The 20,816-nt window shown below is 36.5% G+C and overlaps 1 protein-coding gene across 5 annotated transcripts in view; it reads left to right on the top strand.

The window, feature by feature from the left end:
- Nucleotides 1-20,816, top strand: part of CDC42BPA (CDC42 binding protein kinase alpha) — a 191,916-nt gene that overhangs the window by 147,709 nt on the left and 23,391 nt on the right. For 2 of the 5 annotated variants that reach the window (XM_086460661.1, XM_086460663.1), the window contains exons 22-31: nt 8,061-8,180; nt 8,855-8,935; nt 11,040-11,145; nt 11,873-12,009; nt 12,675-12,814; nt 13,716-13,797; nt 14,976-15,192; nt 15,949-16,011; nt 16,921-17,514; nt 19,434-19,531. In XM_086460661.1, the coding sequence (XP_086316787.1) occupies nt 8,061-8,180; nt 8,855-8,935; nt 11,040-11,145; nt 11,873-12,009; nt 12,675-12,814; nt 13,716-13,797; nt 14,976-15,192; nt 15,949-16,011; nt 16,921-17,514; nt 19,434-19,531 (1,638 nt within the window). Of the gene's footprint in view, nt 1-1,039; nt 1,088-4,946; nt 4,986-8,060; nt 8,181-8,854; nt 8,936-11,039; nt 11,146-11,872; nt 12,010-12,674; nt 12,815-13,715; nt 13,798-14,975; nt 15,193-15,948; nt 16,012-16,920; nt 17,515-19,433; nt 19,532-20,816 lie in introns of all 5 variants that reach the window. The other 3 variants (XM_086460660.1, XM_086460662.1, XM_086460665.1) reach the window with 3 other exon arrangements.

Below are 20,816 nucleotides of genomic sequence, written 5' to 3'. Positions count from 1 at the left end.
TGTGAGAATTGCCTGTCACTTGCAGTGCTGGCTGTCTTCTCTTGAACACTAGTAATCATAGTGAATTCTCTCAAACCTTGAATACAGAAATTTTCCTGATTTTGTAGGGAACATGAAAAGCGTAGTTGTTCAAATGGTCTTTCTTTGTATTCAGGAAAATTCTAAGTAATGTAGATACCGATTTGGTAAAAATGAGAGAAAATACGTAAATAATCCTTGAACGTATTCCGTGAAGTCAATGGTACTGTGTATTTATTAGGTTGTTTTCATTTTCTGTTCATTTTACACAGATCTGTAAATTCCAGATGATAATTACTATTCATCTCCTCTCCGCAGATCCTATATACTTAAAAGATAAATCTGTTTAATTCCTTTGTCAGCTTTAGACAAAAGACCGCTTTAGGTAGAAAACCTGGAAGAAAAAAATCGAAACAATACTATACATTCATATCTTCTTTTTTTAATCAACAGTAAGCAATGCATCATTTTTCTTTTAAAAGAACAGCTGGGGTGAAGTACTGGTCCAACTGAATTCGGAGGGGAAAAGGCACCACCTTTACAGTTACACATTGATCTAAAATTTGCCCCCTTTTTTTTTTTATGATGGATGTACAAGGTCATCACATTTAGCTATGAAAGACTTAATCCCTGATGTTATTGGTGTTCCAAAATTTTCTTTCTTTTCATTGTGTATTCATTAATTCATTGGTCTCATTAAGTCCTCACAATTAACACAATTTTTTAATTGTTTATCTTATAAATTACTTTCCATACAAAAATCCTGTTGGAGTGTAGGAATGTTATTTTATTGAGTGAATGCTAGAAAAACATTGGGGTTTATACAGGTAGTTTGTTGATTAATTGTCTGTGAAAGGCGATTAATGAAAACTTACTGAGGTAACTGTTACTGGCACTAGTTATTTACAGTTCTTTGGTTTTGCACTTTTATTTATACTGAACCATTTTCTTCATCCATCTCTTTCTTTCTCTCTCTCTTTTTTTTTTTTTTTTTTTTTTACTGCTGTTTTCATTAAAATAGGATTCCTTTTCCTCCTCTTCATCCTCATTGATTGATTTTATGGATGACGTAAGTCTTTGACTTTCAACCCAGTAAATCCCTCAATAACAGAGATCAGTTGATTGATTTGGAATATTCAAACATTAATGCAGTCAACTTAAAAAATCTGCAAGTGCAGTGGAGAAGAGAATATTTCTGTAATAGCATACTTATACCTATTTATACAGAAAGATGTTCAATTTTAAAGTAAATTTTTTTTTTTAGGTGCAGGCGAAGAATTCTTAATTGCAAACAGTTTTTCTAATGTGGAGAAGCTGCTTTTGGGCCTTATCTGCTGATACGGCCTGTGGAAAATGGTTCCAAAATCACTGGCACCTTTATTTCATTTACTTCTATTGCTTCACAGAATTACATTATCATTAGTTGTTTCCAAAAGTTTTCTGATCACTTCAGTGAAGATGTTTTCCTTGCATACCCCTAATTTCTATCTGCTCAAATAAAGTATTGTTTCTTCTTTAGCCTATGTTGTAAGAAGTAATTTTTGTTATAACTGAAGTGAACTTAGGACTTTTTATTGCCATTTGAGATGCTAGTTCTCAGTCAGGACAGTGTTTAAATATTTACCCTAGCTAATTGCATACTAAGGGAACTTACTTAAAACCTGAAAATTGACTGCATTGTATTTCTTCCAGACTGAAATAGCAGGCACATAAAAGTAAATAATAATAAGCTTTTTAAAATCAGAGTATATGCTATGCATCCATAATAGAGATCCACCCATTACAACTCTGTAGGTATACTGTGTGTGTACGGCTGTGTGAGCTTGTATATACATGTATACACATACGCACATACATATACGTGTGTATTTAAAATAATATAATCCTATTTGCATTAAAATGTGATATAATTAATTTTATTCTAGAAATGTCTGCTGTGAAGGGTGTAGCAAAGAGGGTGTAGTATATGGGCCTATTCTACTGACTGGGTTTCTTTTCACAAACTGAAAGAATGCTTTTCTTCAAGATGCTTTTTTTCTGACTTAGACAAAATGTGAAGGTACATCTATGGTGCCGTAGTAGAAGGTATTTGCCTTCATTTTTGTATAGCATATAGAAAACTTTGTCTTGCTGATATTGCTGGAATTTTCTTACATGAAAAAAATGAGAGTACGGTTTCCTGTCATGTTAAATCTATAATAAATGGATAATATTTATACCCTTTATCTGGATTAAAGAAGCGTTCTCTATGTTGCCTGAGTATTAGGAACATTTAGTTTGTATCAGCAGGTTCCTTCATAGAAAGTTACCTTTGAAAATATCTAATACTCTCTCTTAAAACCTGTTAAAAGAGAAATAAAGTACATACATGACAGAGTAGCTGATAATGTTCTATTTTGCAACTTAAGACAAGAAAGTCTTCCTGGTTGCTGTCTAGTTAGTTTCAAAGGACTTCAGTACTTTATTCTGTATTTATTGTCGGTGGTTGTCTTTGGGGTTTTTTTTTGAAGAAGGCAGCGTATTTTTTTCACAAGCATTTTGACAAAATCATTTTTTTTTTTATCTATGCAAGTGAATAATTTTCGACTGTTGGCATACATCCTTTAAGACGTTCTTCTCAATAGGTCCACCCAGATCAAATCTTTTCGGATACCCATCTTTTAGTGTTAGGTAAAACTGCAGTTATTAATGTGTATATTGTTGTATGTGGATGACTTACTACATGCAGAGTCAAACTTCCCCTGTTACATCTTCAATCTGAGTCCAACAGGAGCGTTTTTTCCTCAGTTGCATTCGGCAAGAGTAGATTTCTGGACTGGACTGGACAGGGGCTAACGTCTCTAACACCGGGACAGAATTCTTTCTCATCTGGCAAAACTCCAGAAGAAGAGTTGACTGTTCAAAGATGGGAAGAGTACCTTGCAGCCAAATACAAGACCTGTCGAGCTACCTGTCTTACTAGAAAGAGAAATAAAGCTGATATCTGCATTAATAGGTGAAAGGTGGTCTAATTAAGTTGTGCTTAAAGTCAGGTCTGCGTCTTTCGTTTATTGGACAAGTACTTGATTCATTCATAGAGAGATTCATAATCCATAATTATCAAAAAGATTCATAATCTGAATTATCAGAAAGAATGGTTATTTGTTTTAGCTCATTGAGTGGTTCAATATGAGTGTATTAGGCAGATTTAAATGAAAATAAGGGTATGAAAAATCCCTTCCCACTGGATATCACATCCATTCCTTTCCAGTGTCTCTTTTTGACAGTAGTTACCTTGAAGGGCAGTGTTTCTTGCAGCATCTCACAAATAATTAACCTGTGCTCGGTCAAACCTTAGCAGTGTGTGGGTTCTTCATATTAAGACCAGGGAAGAATTAGAAGGTCTCAGGTCAGACTCATGCAGTACTGCAATACTGCCTGAGTTTCAGGAAAGCCTCTCCTGTAATCAGAACCCAAAGTAAATATTACTAATGGCCCGTACATTTTCTTCAGCCTCTGTCCTTCATTAAGAAATGACAGAGAGCACATAAAATAATATGCAGTGGCAGTTACATAGCACGGTCTGCAAGATCTCTGAAGTCTATTTAACATACAGATGTGTAAGCAGCACTGAGTTTGGCCCAACTTTGGCGTTTACTAGGGTGGGTGTGTCTTGTGTGCCTGCCACCCAAATAACATAATTGTTTATAGTGCTCTGTGAATGATTGGAGTTAATTCTAATTGTTTCAATGAGGAAAATGGTAGTTTTGCAATTTCTACTGGAGAGAGGTAAAAATAGATGTCCTGCTGCCTCTGTAGCCTGGAAATGCTGAGCAAGAAAAGTGGTAGCTCACTACTTAGATGAGTAGCAGTCACTGATGGTTCCAGCTGTCGCTCCTTGAAAAGATACTTAGTCAGGTTGGCAGAAATGGTGCCTAAATCCTCATAACTGCAAAAGCCCACGCGTTCAGAAGCAATCCTTGTATCTCCTGTGCACGTGGGAAAGTATGACGGGGAGTAGGAATGGGTCTTGCTGTCCCCGGTTTCTGATTTTGGTGGGAAGGGAAGTCACCCGCAGTTTCTCTAACATACTAAGGTCTAAATATTTGCTGCTGTTTCTCCTGTGTGTTGCAGGCTGCCTCCCAGTAACATTGTCTAGGTGTTAAGTCTTCTGTGTTCACTAGAAGTGTCTGATAATGAAACTGTTGGGTTTGGGGTTTTTTGCCAAGTGGATCTTTGTGTATCTCACTAGCTGCTAGAAGGAATCAAGTTGTTTTATTTAAAGATGAATTTGTGATTATTTGATAACAATTAAATGGAATCCCATTTTCCCTTGACGAAATTATTTTTCCCTACTTGCTAGAAAATATTATCTTTACCCTATTACCAACACATTACGTATTAAAAATAGATATTTTAAATTCTCCTGCAATCTGTCCTCACATGGAGTCCCCATGGGCTTTGGGTTAGACTAAACAAATCTGAACTTTGTAAATAACCACAGAACAAATCATGTTCTGAATTCTCGTTATTGAACAGAATAGTAGAGTGTGATGAGAGCCCTGACCCTACCTGCACATTTATAATTAAGTTTAGAATAATTGTGGTTCCTAATGATACTTTAAATTGGACATACTGTGCCTCCACGAGATTGCTTTATTCATCTTATTCAAAGTACAGAGCTGCTAACTGCAAATTATTAGTCTGCAGTTTCACTGCTGTTGTCCAGTGTAAAACTACAATAGAGGCTTTAAAGTAACTGTTCCTTTTTTTTTATGTTTCTTTCCTCCTGTTGCCCTAGAGTACCTTGCTTTCAAAACACTTGTAAAAATGAACGTTTGTGTGTGTCTAAACACTACCTCTGGAGATAGAGAGTGATGAATTCTGAGCTGATGTATGTGTGTCACTGTTTGGTTTTGTAACATATTCTCCTCCTTTCTTTGTTAAAGCGCTCTCCTTCCTGTATTCCAGCTAACAAAGGCAGACGTGTAAGAGGCTGTCTTACTCTATGTGGCCTTTTATTTTTTTGCCTGTCGTGTACATGCCTCTGTTTAATGTATGGATTGTGTATTTACCTCACTGCATGTCTTGTGCTGCTGCTACCATTTGCTGCTGCTGCTGCTGTGCTTTTGTTGGTTTACAGCTGTGGGCTAAAAGCTTTTGAAGTGTTTCATTTGGTAATCCTATGAGCAGAATATTACAGTAACCAGAGAAGATGCTTTGGGTACTTTCTTATTTCAATATGAAAGTTCTTTGGAAAGCTCATCAGGTAGATGGAGGTTAGGAAGATGAGCAAATGTCAAATGAGGGCCTGTTCGTTTTCTTGCCCTTAGCAGAGGGCATGTGTTGAGTTATAGGAATTGCCTATAGAAGGTGGAAGTTTGGCATTTTGGAAGTGTGTCATAGCAATTGATAGAAAATATCACAGTACAGAGATAAATAAATGGCAAGTGGGCCAACATCAAGGAGGGCAGGAAAAATTCATACAAGGAGAACAGTTGGATGTGTTGTAGTCTGCTAAGATGGAAAGCTCTATGGTGTTTCAAAAATTAAGGTGGATTTTTAAACATGGTTTTATCAAAGCTTTGTCAGACTGAATTTGTACCAGGTATGCTATGTCCATTTTAAACTCATACTGTCACTTTTGTTTCTTTTATATCCATGTGATGATAGGAATAGGAAAGCATACAAAGCATTTATATTGAATATTCAATAAATAAGCAATAATGCCCAACAGCTCTAATAATGACCTTACCTATGCAGTTCAAAGCACACCACTCAGTGTCTTAGGCAAGCTTACTGTTGTCAGCTGTCCGTCTCTCCTCAAGATGTGTTCCTATACTGGCCAGCTTTGGCTCAGACCTACACAGGTGGCACTATGTAGACAACTAAGCACAGTCCTGTCAAAGACAACAAGGCTGTTACAGTTTGGTAGGAAATACTGAAATATGCTTTTGATAATCCAGTGGATTAGTTTAAAACTAATTTTAATGGTGTTGGTATGGTCCATGTAAGCTTTTGGCCATAGTTGAGTTAGATTGCTTGTGTACTTAGTTCTTCTCATGAAAGCAAGGAACCTGGAGACTACTGTAGCAATACAGCTTAAGGCCCTGTTTCTGCAGAAAAGGTAGCGGTTAAATTCTCTTCAAACTTTGTAACAGTAGATCAGGTTCTGTGGTTTTTTTGGGCTTTTTGTGATCAGAAGTAAAGTAAAAATATGTTTGTTCAGCAGTTTTCTGCAACCACAAAGGCTTTGTAGCACATTCCAGAAAAGTTCTGTCATTCATATCATGCTTGTACTAAATTTTTTAAGAGATACTATGAAAATTCTTTGGTATGCAGATGCTACTTTGAAAGGGAAAGCCTTTGGAGTATCTGGAAACATTTATGAAACGTTAGGTTAGATCTCTGAGTTTAACTTGCAGAGGAAAAGGAATGTCTGTTTCTTGCTATGAAAAATTCACCTGTAGTTGCTCATTGGGCTTTTTTTTTTTTTAATAACACTTTTAAGATGAAGGTAGAATTGTTTGAGGGTAAGTCTTCAAGTGGACTCCAAGTTATCACGTGTTTAGGCTCAATTATTAAAAAAAAAAAGAAGTTTAAAATAATTGAAAAAATATTATGTGTCTGAGGATTTACTGCTTAAAGGTATCAGTGATTCTAATACTGAATAAAGCTTCCAATTATTATTTGCTTCTGATAAATCTGAGCACAAAATGTTTGCTTTACTGCTAATTTTTGCCTCGTGCTTGAAACACGATCTATGTGTAGAAAACAGGTGTATCCCAGTGTGAGAATTTCCTATTTTCATTACAGAAATACTTGCAGGCATCTTAATATGCCTAAGCTGATTAAACAGATGAGCATTCTCCACCAAATAATTTTTTTTGAAGACTATGATAAAACTGGAAGCCATCAAACTTAACTTAATTAAAAAAAAAAAAAAAAAGAGAGAGAGAAGAGAAAAGAAAAAACAGCAACTGCACCTGTTCGCTACCATGAATGAGTTTCTGGAGAACAGGACTGTATATGCATGTATAAGATTGGCTTGGCAATGTATTTTATCCCCAAAAAGCAGTAAAGTTTGTGGAATTCTTAGTATGATGTTAGTGGAGAATGAGATAAAAAACACTGGAATGTTCAAATGCTTTCTGTAAACGTTGCTGCATATTTTAGTTATATGTAGCATATAAGCTAGCCAAATTCTTAGCAATGGGCAGGTGATGATAGCATTGCTCCAGAAAAGCCAGGCATGCAATGGAGCCTTCTGTAGGCCTCCAGGTGTTAGTTTTATTGCTAGTGGGGAAAAACATCCTTATCTCACTATAATTTTTTTAAAAAATATATAAATTTACAGAGAGAACTTTGATGTGGAGATGTCTTGATTTCAAGGAAGAATCCTGCATTCTCTGATTTTTCAGTTGCACTGACAAAAGATAACTTGTTATGCAAGATACCTGATTGTACCTATATGCCTTGCTGTTCAGTGTAGTTCTGTGTTGGGCTCAGTTTCATTGTACATCAAGGACTAGGAAAATATTTTCCTGAAGAAACTGAATTCCTGTTAAGGATGGTTTTGTAGTTAAAATGGGGTACAAAACCCCCTTAATTATCTGTGAATATAATTAACGCTAACCTCAGGAAATATGTTGTTTGCTCGGCCTTTTCTCCTTATTTTCTCCTAAATATGTTTGCAGTGATTTACATGGACTATATGGGAATTCAATTCTAACAAATCTCTACTACCAATGGACAAAATCCAGTAGAAAATATTTACCCTTTAAAAGTCTTTTCCAGTGTTTCTCAGGCCCCTGAACTAGCAGCTCTTATGCATGTGCTCGCCTCTCCGCAGAAGCCTTGGCGTGTTCATATTCAATAATTTTGCATTTCTGTACTTGAATTAGAAAGTTGCTTAAAACTGAATTTTTATCCTCTCAGTTCTCTCTTAGGAATTCTACTGCTCCCATGTCTTATTTTGGTAAGAGCTGAGAATTATTTTTTAATGATATCTTTGATTTATTTTTTTGGTTGTTTTTTTTTTTTCTCTCAAATTGTTCTTCTAGATTGATTCAGTTGAGAATTTTACATTATCTAATACTCCATCACGGGATGAAGATAGCAAGTCTCACCTCCATTCAAGATCAAGGTCTCCTTCAACAGCTAGTGAGATTGAACCAATCGAGGTACTTGAGTGTTGCATAATTTTTTACTTTTTTGGGGGAGTAACAGTTTCACTCATATCAAAATTTCCGTTGCAAATACTTTTGTTTAGAATGAAGCTCACTCCTCTGCAGCAAACTATTTGGGACCTTGTAAGAGCCTCCTGCACTAGTAGTGAACTGTGTTTTGGGGAATGTTGCATTTCCTTTTGCATACCATTAATTGATTAGGGATGGGAACTATGTTGAATCAATTATTAGATACAGTCTCTCTTTATAGCATATCCTCAGTCGTGATTATTTAAGGAATGTTGGCACAAAGTTAATGTTATACTGTAGTTTGTAAGAGCACGCTTCGGAGTCCTGCTGAAAGTCTTCTCAATACAAATTCTTAGCCAGGCTCTGCAACTGTAATAATGTATCCCCTTTCCCTGTTAAAAAAAATTACCTCTCTGATTATTTTGCATTAGAAAAGATTCGTTCAAATGTTTAAGTTAATATAAAGTTATTTTTACATTTAGGAGATGAATCTTATACATCATGCTACTGAGAAATAAGATTTGATTTTCTGAGTCCTTCCCTGTGTTTGGTTTCATTGCTTGGGGATGGGGTGGATGGGATGTTGTAGTCTTTTTATTGAAGCTATCTTTGATAGTGTGAATTTGATGTCTTACTGATCCTTTGGGGACTATGTTCAGGTTACAGATCATCCTCCCCGTTCAATTCACACCCCAACCATGAGGACAGCATATATTGGATCGGGACTCTCTGCACCAAAGGTATTCAGTCAAGTGTTCACACTTTTTATATAGTAAGGAGGAAAAGATCGCTCCTGGGCAGCAGCTTCAGGAGAACTGTTTCTTACAGTAATCTTACCAGAACTGTCTAGCAGGGTTGTTTATATGCAAGCTGGTTGCTTTCTAAAATTTAGAATGCCTCATTCTTACATTATGTGGTGTGACAAGTTGTGCTAAGCATTCCACTGTAGCAGCACACAGGCATTCAATTATAGGAAATACAGTAGTTTGGACACTACAAAGAGATAAATGAAACAGAAAATGAAGAAAGGGAAAGAGACTTCCTAGGAGAGTGTTTTCGGGCATGTGTCTGCCCAACCTGCCTCTATCCTCTGCATGAAATAAAACTGCTGACGCTGTGGGCCAGTCTCGACTTAGCACATCTGTGTGCTAATTAGATGCTTATTTTTGAGAAAAGGCAAAGAGGAAGCCTAAAGTGAAACTGTAGATTTGCCGGTTTTATAAGCAATGTAGAGTGAGCACCACAGCCAGCACTGCAGCACTGGGCTGGGAGAAGGAATTCCAGTTTTTCTGTCTTCTGGCTTTTTATTTGCATAAATACTGATTTTTACATCGGTTGTTGACATTATTTTGCTGTTGGACAATTAAGCCAGTCAGTGTGTGCTAATTCACAGTGAATCGTGTATATTCAAGTAAATGAGGAATAAGATACAAGCTATTAAAGGAAAAATTTTCTCATAAAAGTTCCTCGATGGCTTAGGAATCTGCTGTATATTTAAAAAAAAATACAGTTTTTCTGCAACTGATCAATGAAGTAAGTCAGTTTTTCTAACAGAGCTGTTTCTCTGCTTTGATAAATTGCAAAATAGCAAAAGATCTCATTTGTGTAAAGTAAAACTAAAAAGTTTGAGCAGTGTTCTGTTGGCAACATCTTAGTAGATCAACTAAAAAAATACTGTAAGTGCACTTGGAATCATGTGAAAGAGATTTTACTGTGCACATCACTTCATTTTTGCAAATATTTTGCTCAGTAATTAATGAATGGCTTTCTAATTTATTATGTTCCCTAAAGAACCTTCTTACTTTATGATTGCATCAATTTTTAAGTATTGTTTCCATGCAAGTTTCAAAACGAGACTTCCATCTGTAGACAGAAAGCTTCCACTGTGGCAGTAAAACTGTCATTAAATATGGATGAAGTTTGAGCCCTTAGCTGTAGTACCTTACGCTGTGAAAAACAGGAAAGTGAGCAAAATTTTAGTATACGTAAGCATTAGTCTGCAAAACCGTATTATTCCAGATCACATACATTATCCAGGATGTTTAGACAGCCTTTGTGTTCACCCTGTGCTGTATCCTTTCTCCTCCTGCCAGTCGTTACTTTACTGGGAGGTTTTTTTACAGCTTCCTGGATTTTATATAAGGCCTTTTATGAATCATACAAACATTACATAGTCATTTAGCTTAGCCTTGATATCATAGCATCAGCACTGCCATCCTTGAGGGAAGAGAGAGAATTAAAACGCTTACCCCTGTGGTCTGTGTTCCCAAGAATTAACAAGAAGAGAAGCCCTTTCAAAATCAACTTCATCTATACCCTTGTTTTAAATTGAGTGTTCTGAAATTGCCTTTGCCTGACACCATAAAACTGAACTCTGTCATGCTTTCTCACGTAAAAATTAGGATGTTGAAAAAGTCTGATGTTTTCCTTTGTACTAAGGCAACGCTCCTTGCAGAGGGACATTGAATTTGCGACTTAGAAATACTGTGGTGAGTTGACCCTGGCTGGCCGCCAGGTGCCCACCAAGCACGTACACATGTTCAGCTTCTGGAGTGTAACAGAATAATTCTGGCAACTTTCCTATCTGCAACAGAAGCAGACTCGTGTTCTGAGACAAGGTCCAGTTTCCATGGTTTCATTTACAGAGGATGGTTTAAATTATCGATAGTGGGCACTGATAAGGAATATTTTTCAGCACATGTGTTAGGATCTCAGATTTCACTTCAGCAAACACAAATAAGCTGCCTTTTTAAATGCACCTATGCGCTGTTATGTCTGTGGAAAGAAGTAACTGTTCTTGAGAAGTGTTAAAGGCATTAACATCCTTGTCTGCTTGTTCCACAGCCTAAAGCCCACCAGTTTGTAGTGAAATCATTTAATACACCAACAAAATGCAATCAATGCACATCTCTGATGGTCGGTTTAATACGACAGGGCTGTACTTGTGAAGGTAAGTGCTCGTGAAAGCAGGAAGTGTGAACTGAAGTTGTTTGGATGCAAATTGCACAGTAATGTTGTAGAGTAGTAATGCAAGTCTTCTGTTTATGTTTTGAATAACAGAATCTATTCTCATGCTGCAGTCTTTAAACAGTAGAATCCAAACACTTTGAACATCGTTCGTAACAGATGACCTAGTTATCTGGTGATGTACTTATTCCATTTGGTGGAAGAAGAGCTTAGTTCGGTTTAAGTGGTCAAGTATGCTGACAGCAGCTTTGCTTTCTGACTTAGGGCAAGATGTAAGATGGCTTTGCCATTCAGTACTGATATTGCTTCTTTCCAGGACAAATTTATTCTAGGTTTATAGGTACACAGGATGACACTCATTATTTAGAGGAGCTTCCAGCTTTTTATTTACTAATGGACTTGGGCCTAGAGAAAATCCCAGAGATTATCTCAGTATAAGCTTCTGATTAGGCGCTTTCTTACCTGGATGAAACCAGATGGTGTATCCATACACCTCTGAAAATGTGAGAATTTAGAACAGATAAAAGCATGAACTGGTGCTGTGTGCAGGCTTCCATTTCTGTCTCGGTGTAGCAAAGTTCAGTGAAACTATTCAGTTGTTGATCAAAACCAGAGAGGATTCCTTTATAGATGTCATTGTCATTATCATAGCTTTTGCGTTGCACAAGAAATAACCATCAAATGTTTTTGTTTCTTCTCCTCCTCACAAGTGTGTGGATTCTCTTGCCATGTGACCTGTGCAGACAAGGCTCCTGCAGTATGTCCGATCCCTCCTGAACAGACTAAGGGACCCTTGGGAATAGATCCACAGAAAGGCATAGGAACAGCTTATGAAGGACATGTCCGAGTAAGTATCAGGTAGCTGCATTTGGGGCACTTATATTAAATTTACTGTTTTCCAGAGCTGGAATTAAACTCTAATTGGGGCATTGGGGGGGATGGATTCAATTATGCCTTAAGGTAAGAGTTTGGAGACTAAGACTTACATTTTCACAAAGCAGCTCCTAGCATTTTCAACAGTAATTGTCTCTCCCTCTCTGTCAGCCATTGTGCTTTGAGTTGGTCTTGAATAGTCCATCTCTAGAGATCAGATCATCTTCCAGGGCCTGTGAGTTTTTCCAGTCTTTCTGTGCTGGTACTGTCTAGGGTCACTGGTGTGAATACTTATACGTAAATACTAAAAAAAATTACTCAACATATTTTTGGCCATATTCATGTGGACCACCTAGAGGTGGGTTTCTTTCTCTGTATTTGATAATATAGCTTTAAATGAGTTTCTGAAATAAGAAGAAAGAATCTGTGGTCTATGAATTTTTTTAATAATATATTGTGGTGTCTGTGTGGCTGTTTGATGCTCTTACTGCACCTGTGCTATTGCTTGTGTTGCTTAATGTTATCACTGAATAAAAGCTTGTCAGCCTAGATGAGAAAATTTATTTTTGTACTGCCTGTTTGATTTTTTTGATTGCACGCAAACTTACAGAGAGTTGATCAGAATTTATTTTGCTAAAGGTACCAAAACCAGCTGGAGTAAAGAAAGGTTGGCAGAGAGCACTGGCAGTGATCTGCGATTTTAAACTCTTCCTATATGATGTAGCAGAAGGAAAAGCATCCCAGCCCAGCGTGATAGTGAGTCAGGTCATAGACATGAGGTAAGCTGTTTGGTGCCAAGTGGGAGCTTTTCAGAGGCAGTGGGAGGGTTTTTTCTGCTTTTTCTTTTTGTGAAATCAGTAAGCAAGCTCCAGACCTTTTATGAAACACTGTAATCCATGTCGAGAGTCTCTAATTTTCAGGAAAAAAACCAGTATTTGCGGTTAGACTGAACTACACTTTTGCAGTGAGTCTGAACTGTGTGTTCATATTTGGCAATTTAAACTTCCATTATTACATCATGTGCCAAAATGCACCTCTTCAGCTGTGGAGAAGATGTGGAATGAGTAAAGAAGAAAAATACATTCTTTTGGGGTTGAATAGAGTTTTGAAAGACAGATAAAACTTTGTTATAGCATAAAACAAATACAGTTTTTGATTCAGAAGGGCTAAATAGTTTGTTCCCGCTGCCTTCAATATTACTGAAATACTACCAACTTCACTGAAGGTTGACAACATTTAACATGCCAACCAAGTAAATCTCATCTCTGAACTAGGTTAGTTTATCCAGGAAGTCTGAAACAGCTGTAGCTTATAGCTTCTAGTGAGTTTGGACTTTTATGAAAGAATTGCAGAGGTGTTCTTGGTCCAGGCTTAATTTTTGAGTTGCTTATTTCATTTTTTTTTTAAAAAAGGTTTTAATTTAAACAGACAAAAAAACAGATATTCAGAACAGATTTATCTCCATCAACATTTACCAGGAATTAATTATGTAGTGTTGCATTTGTGAGTTTCATCTGCAGATAGAAGAGGAAAGGATGATTTTAAAAATTAGATCTTAGTACTGTATTGTTGTGTCCTTCACAGAACAAGGCTGTTAGTACTGTGGAAATGTAAGTAAAAAACAAACGTACAGATTTTACTTTTTAACTCTTTTCCAATTATGTTTGTGTTCTCCATAAGGGATGAAGAATTCTCAGTGAGTTCTGTCTTGGCCTCAGATGTCATCCATGCAAATCGAAAGGATATCCCTTGTATCTTTAGGGTAAGTAATGTCTTAGTTAACCAGAAGTAGAAGGTTTCAGAGTGTGATGTGCGGTGTGCATTCACCGACAGCCTGCTATTATTCTATTTCCTTTGCAAGTTCTGGCTGTGTGGTATCCATGGCAGCGGCAGCAATGCATAAGGATCTGTACATATATCATTTTTGTGGTAAAAATAGCACTGGTACATTTAGACAAGCTCTCATCTCCCCTTTATGTGTGTTTTATTTTTTTAACCTTCACAATAAGACGTACTTTTCTCAACCTCCTGTTAGTCATTTGGAATTCGTCTGTTCTTCATAACCTTCTACATTTTCATTTCCTAAAGTTGCCTTCCGCTTCTCAATTTAATTTGTTGTGTTATTCCTGAAGCCTTTATTTTATGTATTTTCTTTATATATATGCATTGGATCTCTGAAAACTCCCATTCGTCAAGTACTCAGTATAGAAATCTAGTGTCAAATTGTCACCAAACTGTATGTCTAGTATCTGATTTCAGGACTTTGCCATTATTGGCTTTTTCTAATATTCTTATTTTTACTAGATATTCTATTGGAGCTTTGACCTCAGCGAAATGTCTTTTGGTGTCTTATTAATTCCTGTATAATTTCTTTACTGTACCATTGTATTTCACTCCTTGTTTTTCTGGCTTTCAGACTATTTATAACTCTGCATGCTGAAAGGAGATAAACCTGTAAAAGGGGCTTTCATTTTTAGCTATGGTAGCTGTACCAAATACATGATAAGGATCATAGATTATTCTTCCATAAATTAAAGAATCATAGAACACCTATTGTGTTAAATTATTAACAAAAACTATTGGTCTTAAAAAAATACAGGGTACTTTATAATAAAAGCTTTTCATTATAAAATTGCTGTGAGAGACAATTGAATACCTTATTTAAGGTAGACATTTCCAAATTACAGAATAAATACAAATGCATTTAGAATAAATCCAAGATTTTCTCTGTTCTTTGGGTTATTCACATCTACAGGTTTTTCTGCTGTGGGTTCTCGATTGAGATAGTGTTTTCTATTAACTAAGGTTAAATTTTTGCATTCTTAGTTCAGACAGCTGATTAAAAAGGGCACTTATAAGCTTCCGATACCCCTGTAAAAATGATCATGATGAAATTTTTTATCACTTATGACTTAAAATATGTATTTTAAAATTTTCCAGGTTACAGCTTCCCAGCTCTCTGCATCCAGTAATAAGTGTTCAATCCTGATTCTAGCAGATGGTGAGAATGAAAAAAGCAAGTGGGTAGGAGTGCTGAATGAATTGCATAGAATCTTGAAGAAGAATAAACTCAAAGACCGCTCAGTCTATGTTCCCAAAGAAGCTTATGACAGCACCTTACCCCTCATCAAAACAACACAGTCAGCAGCCATCATAGGTATGAAATTAATGAGAAGAAAGCTCTAAGAAAAATGGGTATGCTAAAAGCATACCTTTTTTTTTCTTTCTTTTTTTTTTCTTTTTTTCCTTTTTTTTTTTTCCAAAATATGTGTTAAATGATGTTATCTACTGAATAGACAGTAATATGTAGCGGTTTTATCCCATACAGAAATGTGCCTGGGTTTGAGAGAAGTGCAATTCATTACCCAGTACTTCTGACAGATCTTTAAGAATATTCCCCCTCTTCACACATATTCATAATTATTAATAATTGGACATTACACTTTTGTTATTCTGTAAACATAATTCTTAACTGGGCAAAATTAGCACTATAGAATAGATGTAAATCACTGCCTACAGAATCTGCTTGTGGGACCAGAGAGAAGACATAAAAGCAGAGAATGAATTTAGTAATTTTAAATGCCACTGCGTAAAATATGTTAAACTGATTATTTAAATATGATGATATAGTTATTTCAAAGTCAGTAGTACACTTAAGCACTCTGAATGGCTTGTTAAAAATCATGTTTCTTGCTGTTACTTCTACTAAAAGGAGAAACAGGAAAAGACTCATATTTTCAGAAATTTGAAAGATTGGGAGGTTACCAATGTTTTTGTGCTACATGAATGTGTTGGGTTTGTCTTTGTTTATTTCATGGTATTAAAAAACTGTCTCTGTTAATCAGAATTATCACTATTGTTGACAAAGTATTTCCAAAGAAAAGTAACATTATTTTTTTTCTTTATATCATAGACCATGAAAGAATAGCTCTGGGGAATGAAGAAGGGTTATTTGTTGTGCATGTCACCAAAGATGGTAAGAGATTAGGAACTGGTAGTTATTTCCCCAATATTAAATAATCAGAAAGTGACTTTGTAACCTTTTTTCTCTTTCAATATCCTCTGGTTATATTTTTCTGGATTTACTACGTTATCAGCTGGACAACCCCATGTGAGAGCTGATAATCAAGGAGGTGTTCTGTGTGCTTTCTGTTTTGGGTATCCTTTCCAGTAACAAAGATCCAGCATCTGGAATGCAGTTGAAGGTTTTCTTCTCTTGTTTGAAGCAGGCTCAATACTGAATCCACACCAGGTTGCTCAGGACTTTGTCCAGTCACATATTGAAAATCCCCAAGGACGGAGGTTCCACAATCTCTCTGGGTTGCCTGTTGCAAATTATTCTCACAATGAAACATTTTCTTTGTATATCCAGTAGGAACCTCCCTCACTGTCTCCTCTTCTCTTGCTGTGCACCTCAGTAAGGAGCCTGGTTGATTCTTTCTGTAACCTCCTCCTTTGTATTGGAAGTGAAAACTTATGCTCAGTATTGTAAAGAGATGTAGTGACAGATGCCCAAACTAATTCAACAAGCAACATGTTTAATTGTATCTTTCAGTTCTCTGAGGGTTTTCCTTTATTCATAGTTTTGTGGCTATCAACTGTTTTTGAAATGAATACTGAAATAATACAGTGATGGTTATTGCATCGGATCTGTTCCTCCCTTTTTCCGATGAGAAAAAAACGAAAGTCTAACCAGCATTGCCACATCTGGTATTATTAAAATGCAAGTTTTGATTCTCTAGTTTTTAATGTTGCAGGGAAGCAATAAAGAGGATTTCTTGGGTTTCCTTCATAGTTTATCTTTACAAATACATATGTTATAATCAAGTCACACTTCAACATTATTTACTTTGGATTTGGGGTTTTTGTTTTGTTTTGTTTTTAGAGATTATCCGTGTTGGTGACAATAAGAAGGTTCATCAGATCGAGCTTATCCCAAATGAACAGCTCATCGCAGTAATCTCAGGACGAAACCGTCATGTGCGGCTTTTCCCTATGGCTGCCCTGGATGGAAGGGAGACTGAGTTTTATAAGCTGGCAGAGACAAAAGGCTGTCAGTCAATAGTTTCTGGACATGTGCGCCATGGAGCTCTTACCTGCCTGTGTGTAGCTATGAAAAGGCAGGTCCTCTGTTATGAACTAAATCAGAGTAAGACACGTCACAAAAAGATCAAGGAGATCCAAGTCCAGGGGAATGTCCAGTGGATGTCAATCTTCAGTGACCGTCTTTGTGTGGGCTACCAGTCAGGTTTCTTAAAATATCCCCTTCATGGTGAAGGCAGCCCATACAGTCTGCTCCATCCAGATGACCACACGCTATCATTTATCTCACAGCAGCCAACTGATGCCATCTGTGCAGTCGAAATCTCAAATAAAGAATACCTGCTGTGTTTTAGCAGCGTAGGGGTTTACGTTGACTGCCAGGGCCGAAGATCGAGACAACAAGAATTGATGTGGCCTGCAACTCCATCTTCTTGCTGTAAGTTGCCATGTGTGTCAGTGTAGTTGCTGTTATCCATTGAAGTGATCACTGCTTGTATTAATATCCACAGGAAATGAGGTTCAAAGATAATTACCTGCCAGGTAAATAAATGCTCTCGGCTTCTGTCATCACTTTTAATCTAGTCAGAGGGCTTAATCCTGATCTCATTTATGCTAGTTTTGACAACTCTGTCACTGACCTATACTGCTGTAACACAAAGAGGAATCAAGATTCAGGTTTTCTAACTCTATCCAATTTCTAAACACATGACCTGATCTCTAAAACAACTGAAAGCCTCACGTCCCACAGAGGCTAATGGGATCTTTATGCATTTGCTACCATTGATACTGCTCTGTTGTTATTTAAAGTCTTAAAATTTGATTGTACTTTGGCTCAGCACTTTGATTCAAGCTTTCTTGATGTTCAGTCTCAGTCAGGATCTGGTAGTTTGACTTGCTTTTCTCCAATGTTTATTCCTGCTTACTGGTTGGGTTTTTTCCCTTTTCTTTCCTTACTCCTTCATTCTGTCTTCCTCTGCAGTTTTTGTTGATACTCTTCTCATTCATGTCCTCTGTTTGCTTTTTAAATAAACAGGTTTTAATTTTTCCCCCTCAGTCTCCCTCTTCCCTTCCAAAATACAATGTATGGCAGGCAGTATAGAAAATGTATTTCATAACCTTAAGGGAAAAATACTGTAATTTTTCAATATTTCCATTTCCAGCAAGAACTGTTACATATTTATTGCACATTTTTTCAAAGCTGGGGCTTTATCTTTGTGACAGCTGGAGGAAAAAAAAAAGCCTGCAGTGCGTGTCATCTTCTTTTTAATGTCTTTCTGAATGCAGATAAAGATTAGCCAAATTTGTCTGCAGAGTATCTGTGAATGAGCCCAGACTTATGCTGATTTTTAAAATAGTCTGCCTTTTTACCTCATTGTGATAGCAGTACAGGCTCACTGCAGAGGAGAGGAATGTTTCACCTTGTTTGAGTGAAGCCCCTTCTGAATGTGGAAGGAGCAACTTTTACAGGTTGTATGTCACTTCTGGTTTTCAAGCAAGAATGTGATTAGTACCATGGACTCAGAGATTTTATGATAGATTGGAAAACAAGTATTTTCACATGTAGTTCATCTATACTGACCATTGCTATTTGTGAAAGTTTTTTGATTGCCTTAAATTAAGTCACTTGATGCTATTCCAAGTCAGAATGGGGGTATATTTTATAGCAAAAACTGTTAGGTTTAAAAACAAATTAGATGCTCTTGTTAGTCTTGGCAGACCATGGCAGTCTTGTTGCCAACATGGAAATAAAGAGTTCTCCTTTTGAAGTGGTCCCAGTGGAACAAATTTCATCCTGGGGAAATGTGCCAGATAAGTAGCACAAGAATTCTCTTTACAATCCAGAAAATAAAAAAAGAGAAATAAAGCTAGAAGGAAACATGAAGATTTTTATGACTCTATCACGATGCTTAGTTCCAACTGATGTTCATAGTACATAGTCCAGAGACTGAGTTTGGTTCATTCAAATGACAGTTATTAAATAACAACAATATATTTTCCTACCACATCATTTACAAAATACTCTTAAAAACAGGGATTTTAGAAGAAAAAAACCCAAACTTTGAACCACATCAGTTTGGCAAAGTAAACTGTAATCCTTTGTTGAAAAAGTAGTTTGGTTCTGCAAAGTTAAAAGTCATGGAGGTTTTAAGTTTTTTGGTGTTGCTGCTGTGCCTTCAGAATAAATTTCTTGGTAATTTTTGAGTTAAAACGCACTTTGCAAAGATCTCTGTTGGATTGTAGTGTGGTTTGGTGGTGTGGTTTTTTTTTAAAAAAAATACGGTTAAACAATAAGAAATTGTATATTTTGAGCCCTTATAAAAGCACATGACGCTATACCTAATCATTCCCTCTCAGGTTACAATGCACCATACCTCTCTGTGTACAGTGAAAATGCAATTGATATCTTCGACGTGAACTCCATGGAGTGGATTCAGACTATTCCTCTCAAAAAGGTAACTTGCTGTTTCAATATCAGTTAAAGAGTATTTCTAGACTTGACATTTCTTTGCTAGAGTCATACCAGCTTTATGAGCACATTAGAAGCCATCATTAAAACTGCTTGTTTAAACATAATTGAACTAAAAGAAGAGCTACTGCAAAGAAACTAGTGCTTTTTGTTCAAAATATAAAATGTGTTTTGCATGTGGTTTCACTGTTTTAGGTGAATTGTCAATCTGGAGCATATGAATATAGTTAGACTTACTGATATTATTGTAGAAAGCAGTTTCTTGGTATTAATTGCATAAGGCTTTGTTGGGACTGATTGCAGCTGTGTTATTGCCAGAAGATGGTGGATATTAAGATAATTAAACAAGACTTCTAAAATCTGCCTTCTGCTGCTTGAGAACATTGTAGACAGATAGTGTTAGAACATTTTGTTTCAACCAGTACAAATATTAAAAGCAGGATGATGTCAGGTTTGGATCGCTTATCAAAAGGAAGAAGGTTTTGAAAACTGACGCTTCCTTGGTATTTAGGAGGTATTTGCTCAGCTGTATTTGGAAAGAAACAAGAAAAGTGGGGGTTTTTCCTATAGTTTAGACTGACTTCAACTTTGTATTAGTGTCAACATCATTCCTTTACTGGCATTCCAGTGGCACAGAACTACAAGAAAATGCCATTGTGGTCTTGTGTTCGTCATTCAGTCTCTCTGTGTATCCATTTCCCACATGTCAGATGCAGACCAGGGTATTACGGCAATGCTGTCAGGATAAATAATGCAATGAGCAAGGTGCTCAGCTATTAACCATCCTAAGAATCTGGTCTTTTAGAGTAGATTTTCTCTACAATTTCTGATGTCCAAACTTAGAGTTATTAAGGAGTTGAAGCATTTTTTTTTTTCTACAAAGCAGAATGTGATTTAGTACTTTGATTAATATTTGGCTCAAGACTGCCTATTTAATAAATGAAGCTACTTCCAACAAACAAGAATTGCTCCACCTAGGAGACTCAAAAATGGCAATTTATTATGAAGAGTTTGTTTGTAACGCAATTTGCAGACTTGGAGAGTGGAATGGTTTTTCATTTTGATGTTGGAAATCACAAATACCAGTAGCTTTTAGCAACCCGTATATACTCTTACCGAGTAACTGTGACATGATACTAACACAAAATAAAGGCATAGCTTTTTGCTTTGTGCATCTGATAGACAGAGTGGAATTGTTATATGACGTTCTAACAGAACTACTTATTTAAATGCTGGGAGGAATGGTATTAAGCCTGTATCTTTAAGTGGAA

Source organism: Leptosomus discolor, chromosome 2 (genome assembly GCF_034619465.1).
Source record: "Leptosomus discolor isolate bLepDis1 chromosome 2, bLepDis1.hap2, whole genome shotgun sequence".
Lineage (NCBI taxonomy): Eukaryota > Metazoa > Chordata > Aves > Leptosomiformes > Leptosomidae > Leptosomus > Leptosomus discolor.
Note: the sequence above shows the minus strand (reverse complement) of the source record. Positions and strands in the feature narration are given on the sequence as shown.